At 44.8% G+C, this 7363-nt stretch overlaps 1 protein-coding gene across 1 annotated transcript; it reads right to left on the reverse strand.

The window, feature by feature from the left end:
- Nucleotides 1-3368: 3368 nt before the first annotated feature.
- LOC119337157 lies at nucleotides 3369-6248 on the reverse strand. Its single transcript, XM_037609270.1, has 6 exons — nucleotides 6076-6248; nucleotides 5853-5970; nucleotides 4459-4813; nucleotides 3918-4371; nucleotides 3781-3824; nucleotides 3369-3679 (listed from the first exon to the last, which is right to left on the reverse strand). Exons 1-6 carry the CDS (start codon nucleotides 6107-6109, stop codon nucleotides 3626-3628), a joined length of 1059 nt encoding a protein of 352 aa, XP_037465167.1. The 5' UTR covers nucleotides 6110-6248; the 3' UTR covers nucleotides 3369-3625.
- Nucleotides 6249-7363: the final 1115 nt, after the last annotated feature.

The following is a 7363-nucleotide window of genomic DNA, read 5'->3' on the forward strand; positions in this document are numbered from 1 at the left end:
CCAATCTATCCATCTGTATCATTTTCATGCATGTTAGAACAACTTATGGCTACTGTTTAGGACAAATCAAATGAATAGCATTTAGATAACCACATGTGGAGTTTGAATTTGAACCTTGGATTCAAACCAACTTCATTTAATCTGTTTGCTAGTTGCATTAGCCCAAATCACAGCATATTGCCATATCATGATCATGCATCATATTGTCGCATTGCATTGATTGTGTTTCTTCTTTGTTTTTCGGTGTTTATCCCCTCTCAGTAGACGTGTTCCGACGTTGTGATCGTTGACACTGATGAAGACTCAATGCTATCTTCAGAAGTGTCAGGCAAGCAAAACCCCCTTGTTCATTCTGATACAATCCCACTCTCTCGCTCCTGCTCTCTTTTAATGCATTAGGACAACACCGATTCATCTGTTACTTGTTGCGGTAGCTGAACCCCTTTATCCTCTGCATGACCTGTCATTGCCACAGTAAATAGATGAAACCCACTAGCATGAGTAGGAGTTGTTTGAGCCCTGATGTGCCTACTCATTCATGCTTGTTTGTCATGCCTGCTATTGCTTAGAGTTGAGTCAGGTCTGATTCACCGGGGATGAATCGGAGGTGTGTAAACATGTCCTACTGTGTGTGAGCTAAGTGTGTGAACACGATTTGGTAAAGGTAGCGGTGAGAGGCCATGTAGGAGTACATGGTGGGTTGTCTCATTGCAGCCGTCCTCAGGAACTGAGTTCTGTATTTGTGATCCATGAAACTACCACACATTGGGATCCTTAATTGACTCTCTCGACTTATTAATCAACATGATCTCTGTCTAGGAGTTGCAACTAGTTTCTGGTGTTTGTAGGTAGTGTTAGTAGTCTACCAAGTGGCACCCGGTACAGGTGGGCTTGGGACAGACTAGGCACAGTGGCACGCTGTACCAAGTGGCACCCGGATGGTGGGCTTGGGAACCCTGCTCACATCGTTTGGGGCCGTGAGCGACACCCCGGCCGGATCTCCTTGCGGATAGAACCCGAATAGGCGATAAACCTGGACGAGAGACTTGTGTGGTTAGTCAGGTCGTGGCCGACACCCTCGCTGGGCTTCCGCTTGAAGGTTGCCGAGTACATGTCGTGTAAACGTCGGTAAGTGGTGAGAGCGTGTGTGAAGAAGTACACCCCTGCAGGGTTAATATGATCTATTCGAATAGCCGTGTCCGCGGTAAAGGACTTCTGGGTTGCCTGTACAGTTCATAGACAAGTGAAAGTGGATACTCTAAAATACGCAAGATAAGCGTGAGTGCTATGGATGGCGTTCTCGTAGGGAGATGGGAGCGGATCCATAATGGTGTATTGATATGGTGAATATGTGGACTCGTGTGCGCCACCTCAAAAGAGTTATTTGCAGTCGTAGTTCAGGATAGCCACCGAGTCAAAGCTGGCTTGCTGCAGTTAAACCCCACCACCCCCTTTGTTGATAATGATGCATATGTAGCTAGTTCTGATGTAAGTCTTGCTGGGTATATTTGTACTCACGTTTGCCTATTTTATGTTTTTGCAGAGACTTCCGTCTCACTAGTAGTTCCGCATGGACTTCGACGTTTAGCTTGTTACCTCAGCTACGATCTTGTGCCCTCGGCAGGATCTGGTAGATAGACAGGCTTCTCAGCCCTTTTCATTTGTAGATGTCTGTACTCAGACATGTTAAGCTTCCGCATGTGCTTGTTGTTTGTATGCTCTGAATGCTGGGTCGAGTTACCCATGTTTGTAATATCTCGCTCCTCGGAGCCTATTGAATAAATACTTGAGTTGTAGAGTCATGTTGTGATGCCATGTTGTATTTGCATATATCGAGCATATTGTGTGTATGTTATTGAAATGCTTGATATGTGTAGGATCTGACTATCTAGTTGTTTATCCTTAGTAGCCTCTCTTACCAGGAAATGTCTCCTAGTGTTTCCATTGAGCCATGGTAGCTTGCTACTGCTCCAGAACACTTAGGCTGGCCAGCATGTGTCCTTCTTCGTTCCTGTGTCTGTCCCCTCGGGGAAATGTCACGCGATGAATTCCGGAGTTCTGTTAGCCCGCTACAGCCCGGTTCACCGGAGTCCTGCTAGCCCAGTACTACAGCCTTGATTCACTCGCTGATGACCGACACGTTCGTTGCTGGGCCATGTATGCCTATCCCTGTAAGTTAGTGCCACTTTGGGTTCACGACTAGCCATGTCAGCCGGGTTCTTTGTCATATGGATGCTAGCGGCACTATCATATACGTGAGCCAAAAGGCGCAAACGGTCCCGGGCCAGGTAAGGTGGCACCCGTGGGAATACCGTGCGTGAGGCCGCAAAGTGATATGATGTGTTACATGCTAGATCAGTGTGACTCAGGATCGGGGTCCTAACAATTATCTCAACATTTTTGTGTTCTCTACTACTTCCTCCGTTTCTAAATATTTGTCTTTTTAGAGATTTCAAATGGACTACCACATACGGATGTATATAGACATATTTTAGAGTGTAGATTCACTCATTTTGCTTCGTATGTAGTCACTTGTTGAAATCTCTAGAAAGACAAATACTTCTTCCATCTCAAAATAAGTGTCTTGAGCTTAGTACAAATTTGTATTAGAGCTAGTATAAAGTTGAGACACTTATTTTGAGACGGAGAAAGTATTTAGGAACGGAGGGAGTATATGTGTTCCTATCATGTACCTTCCAGAAGTCTATTCTCTACCACGCCTGTGGGTCTCTCCGGTCATGACGCTACAACCAATTGCCTAATTGCAACGCGCATTTGGCATTGCATGAACTGATGGCATCTTTTCAGCATCATGTGCTGTTGAAACACATTAATCAACATGCCAGTCTTTGGCTGTAAACTCAAAAACAAGTGTAGAACAGAGAATGCAGACAAGCGAAGAGGTACAGATGATAAAAGCGACTTGACCATGGGAAAACCAGATCTCAAGCAAAATGATTACAGAGCAAAGAGATGTGGCTTACAAGTTGTAGTTAATCAAAGCAAACATCCATGTGACCTCAGTGCTCTGGATACTGTGATAGATCGAGGTATCCAAGAATGAAAGGATAAACCACATGATCACACAGTAAGCATACTACACTGATGCAGCATAGAGCCTGCAGACACGTGAATAGAATTGAAGATCTGATCAGACTAGTAAGCACGCACAAGAAGAATTATAACATGGCACTTGTGCATAATATATACTCCCTCCGTCTAGAAATACTTGTCGGAGGAACGGATGTATCTAGATGCATTTTAGTTCTACATACATTCATTTCTATTCATTTTTACGACAAGTAATTCTGGACGGAGGGAGTATATGAGAAGAACACAAAGATCAGGGAGAATTGTCTGCCCAAGGGTATCACACAAATAAAGAATTCAGCTATATTCAGAAGCTGGACACGGACAAGCAAACTGACTTGACAAAGGGAATACAAGCGAGCAGTCTCACCCAGCAAACCATAATACCACACTCTTAAAGACATGTTGCGGCTTGGCAACCGGAAAGACAAGTGCTAATGATATATCAACAACGGCGAAAGAAAACAAGCACCACACACTCAATACTTCATATTCAGCAAACAAAAGGTTTGAATCTGAAGTCGGTCCGTCGGTTCTAGACTTCTTGGGCTATGGTGTTGCCAGCATCTATTGCCATCTCAGCATCCCCCTACAGGCATAAATGTTTCACTTAATTAAGCAAGAACGAAACAGTAACCTGGTACAGATGTAGTGTACTCTCAGTTGCTAGAAGACTGTCGAAATTCTTACCATGTTCTCCTTATCTTCATATGTGATCTCCTTCACCGCATCAACTGAAATATAGTTTTGCCATTAGCAAAGCCTATAGTAAAGTGCAGAAAGAGGTGATATTTACGTTAGGAACTCAGGAAAGCTATGGCGCTTACCAGATTCTTGATCTGCATCAACCAGCGAAACATCACTACCTCCATTGCAATCCTCTTGCTGCTCCTTAGCCTGCTTCTTGGTTTTCTTTATGGTATTTTTGGCAGCTTCTTTTGCAGGAGCATTTTTGGCTGGATTCCGGTTATAGGAACCTCTGATCTTGGCATCAGGCTTCTCCTTCTGACTGTTCTCTTTTTTGCCATCTTTACTCTGAGTTGCAACAGAGTTCAGGGACCTGGGTTTCAGATTACCCTTTGGAGTCACATTGGCAGCACTAAGAGCAACCTTGTCAGACTTTTTTGGCTCCTGCGAGGAGTCCAGAGAGATCTTTAGCTTCTCAAAATCTTCCACGATATCATAAACCTGAAGAACCTCCTTCACCGGCTCCTCCAATTCTGTTGCAAGGCCATGCCGGGCCACATAAGCCTTGAGTTCTTCTCTCATCCTATCCAGAGGCTGTGGAAAACACAATAATATGATCAGTGATTCAATGAAAGAAACTGAACAGTCTGCACTAATCACAGATGATCAATTGATATTTACCTCGCATTCTGACTCAAGGGCAAGCTTGAAGAAGCCCAGAGAGATAGAGTGCTTCGAAGCAGCCTCTGCAAGCCTAATCTGTGTCATCCAATATGAGACCGAGGAGAGTGTACTGAACTTGCGCCTTGCTGTAGACATGGATGCTTCAGATGTTGGGGTATCCAACCTCCCAAGGCTGTCTGCCCTCCTCGAGCGAACCCCTGACACTGGAGTAATAGTTCCAGTAGGAGTAGGCCTTGGACTAACACCTGGCTTTGTTGGTATTGAGTGCCTCCGGGGAGGTTTGGCTGATTTATCCTTCACGGCAGAAAGATCGAGAGCACAGCTCTTGGTGACATATGAAGATGGTTTGGCCCTATATATGGAGTGCAATTAGAAGTGATTTCAAAATAACAAAGTTATTTGGCAGCAATTTCAAAGTTGGAACCCAGGAGGCCTCAGAGTAAGCTGGTAGTCAATTTTACACTGACATAGCACCAAACAGGTATGCTTAGTTTTAACGCAATAATGTGGGCATCAGCATTTGCATGGTGGCCTATTGTTTTCCCAGAGACTTGCTGAATTGTTTATATTATAACTCAGGCCTATGATGGCTAAGCTTCTAGAAAAAAACTAGGAACATCTGTATGCACACGGGCCTCCATTAATTCCCTTTCTGGGCTTTCCTGTTCCTAATTTCACAGGACTAGAGATGATTCCGATTGAAACATAACCTAGTGGGTGTAGCACCGCTAAAAAAAAACTAGTGGGTGTAGCGCTGGCTACTGTTCACATGTCACGGTGTGACCTATGCTTAACTGCAGTTCTGAAGAAAAAAAAACTATTCTTAACTGCAAGTACCAAGTCATAAGTTCCCTTTGGTACTGTGAACTGTCCTGTCTTTAAATAGGCAGGTCTGGTTCTGTACAGTTTGCAGATCCAAATATTGTTTGACTGGACAAACGTCTAGCAGCTATAAATGTGACAGGCCAATCCATCCGTTGTAAATATAATCATTGGCCTTGCCAATTCTACGAAAAATAAAAAATAAACCTATCTAAACAGGGTCATGCTAAGTACTCCCTCCGTTCCTAAATATAAGTCTTTGTAGAGATTCCACTAGATGGACTACATAGGAAGTAAAAGGAATGAATCTACATTTAAAATGCATCTATATAAATCCATATGTGGTTTATAGTGAAATCTCTACAAAGAATTGTATTTAGGATCGGTGGGAGTACTTGTTCTGCTTCCATTCCTCTCTGAGAGTATTTAAAAATTGAAACAAAAAGAACTAGTACTGTACTCCTATTTTTTAGAACAATTAAAAAAAGGAATCACATATCAAGAGTAGGCAATAATATCATCAAAATGTCGGAACGAGAACGGGAGGTAAGATGGGAGAAAAGGGGTACCTTCGCGAAGCAGGACCGCTAGGAGGAGCATCCGCCGCCGCTGGCGGCGGCTCCAGCTTGCCCCGGCCCGCCGAGCGCAGCGGGTACCGCAGCTTGGACCCCTTCGCCGCCGCAGACCCTGCAGGACCCAAAACCCTAGATCAGAACCCACAGACCACTCGCTCGACCTCCACCCAAAATCCCCTAGAAAATCGACGGAAAAAACAACAATATCTCCGCATACCGCAGCCGCCCGACTGATCGCCCGAGGAGGCCATGAACTCGAACGACGGACCCACCCAGGCGAGGAATCGAACGGACCTCTCCCAAGTCTCCAACGGAAATTGGAACCGGCGATGGGGAATGGAACCCTTCGGCGGAAGAATCGAGAGAGGGGAGGGTTTTGGTTCGGTTTTGGAATGGAAGGAGCGCGTTATAAATACAATCCTATGATAACGTTGGCTCGCACAGATGGGGGGCGTACCCACGCGCCTGGCGCCGGCTGGATGGCACGCGGACGCGGGGGGGCCGGAGGGTTCCGTTGGGGCTGCGGGCCGCCCTGTCAGCGGCGCGAGGGTGCGGGCCGTCGCGTGCGTTTCGGGTTGAGGGGGAGGGGAGCGGGGGGAAGGGGGCCCCGCCGCGCCGTTTTGAATCGCGGGGAGGGGGCGGGCGGGAAATCGGCGGCCGTTGGCGTCGGGCCGGCGGGACGGGGGAAATTTCGAACTGGGGCGCGTGAATCGCGTTGAAGTGGTGGGCAGGGAGGTTGGTCACGCGGGGTTAAGAGGCCGTGGGGTCCATTTGGTTTGTCTGCGATGTGATCTGGGCCATTTTGTTGCGCGGTCTGGCCTGGCATATCCTTGGTTCGGGATTCAGCCCGGCCCATGTACGGAGAGCGGGTAGTTTGTGTTTCAGGTTTGAGGGCAGCCGGTTTTATTCGGGTTTTTCAATTTTTTGGTTCATTATTTTTATTTACTTTAATTTCATGAACATTTGTAGAAGAGTTTTAATATGTTGTAAAACTGTGTACATTATTCATATTCGCAAAAAATCAAATCCGTGAATATTTTATAAACTCGTAATTTGCTTTCCAAAATTCATGGAAAATTTAAATTCATGAAATTTTCAATTGCAAATTTTTTAGAATATGTCAAGATTTTCTTCAAATTTGAGACTTTTTAAAAACTTATTAACGCTTGAAATTCATGAATATTTTTCAAATATGTGAAAAATTTCTAAAAAGCACAAAAATGTTGAAATTTGTTTAAAATGGTATTTAGATTTTTTTTTAACTTACCAGGAGTACAAGACCAAGCTCATTCTAAAATAATATTTTTAAGGCAAAACACACTTCATTCATCATTCAACAAGATGTTTACAGGAATAACAACAGGATCATAAGGGTTTCCCAGCCGGACATGATGACCAACATCTAAGCTGTTTTTTTAGGTAAGCACAAAAATGGTTGAACTGGGGTACAGAGTGAGGGTTTTTTTAGAACAGGGTACAGAGTGAGGCACGCTAGAGAAAGAAGC

Source organism: Triticum dicoccoides, chromosome 7B, assembly GCF_002162155.2.
Source record: "Triticum dicoccoides isolate Atlit2015 ecotype Zavitan chromosome 7B, WEW_v2.0, whole genome shotgun sequence".
Lineage (NCBI taxonomy): Eukaryota > Viridiplantae > Streptophyta > Magnoliopsida > Poales > Poaceae > Triticum > Triticum dicoccoides.

Excerpts from the sequence above, each read along its gene's own strand:
- LOC119337157 (XM_037609270.1), bottom strand. The coding sequence starts at position 6,109 with ATGGCCTCCTCGGGCGATCAGTCGGGCGGCTGCG. Across the intron at positions 3,825-3,917 it reads TGATGCAGATCAAGAATCTG|TTGATGCGGTGAAGGAGATC; the intron begins GTAAGCGCCATA and ends ACTATATTTCAG. Across the intron at positions 3,680-3,780 it reads ATGAAGATAAGGAGAACATG|GGGGATGCTGAGATGGCAAT; the intron begins GTAAGAATTTCG and ends TTATGCCTGTAG.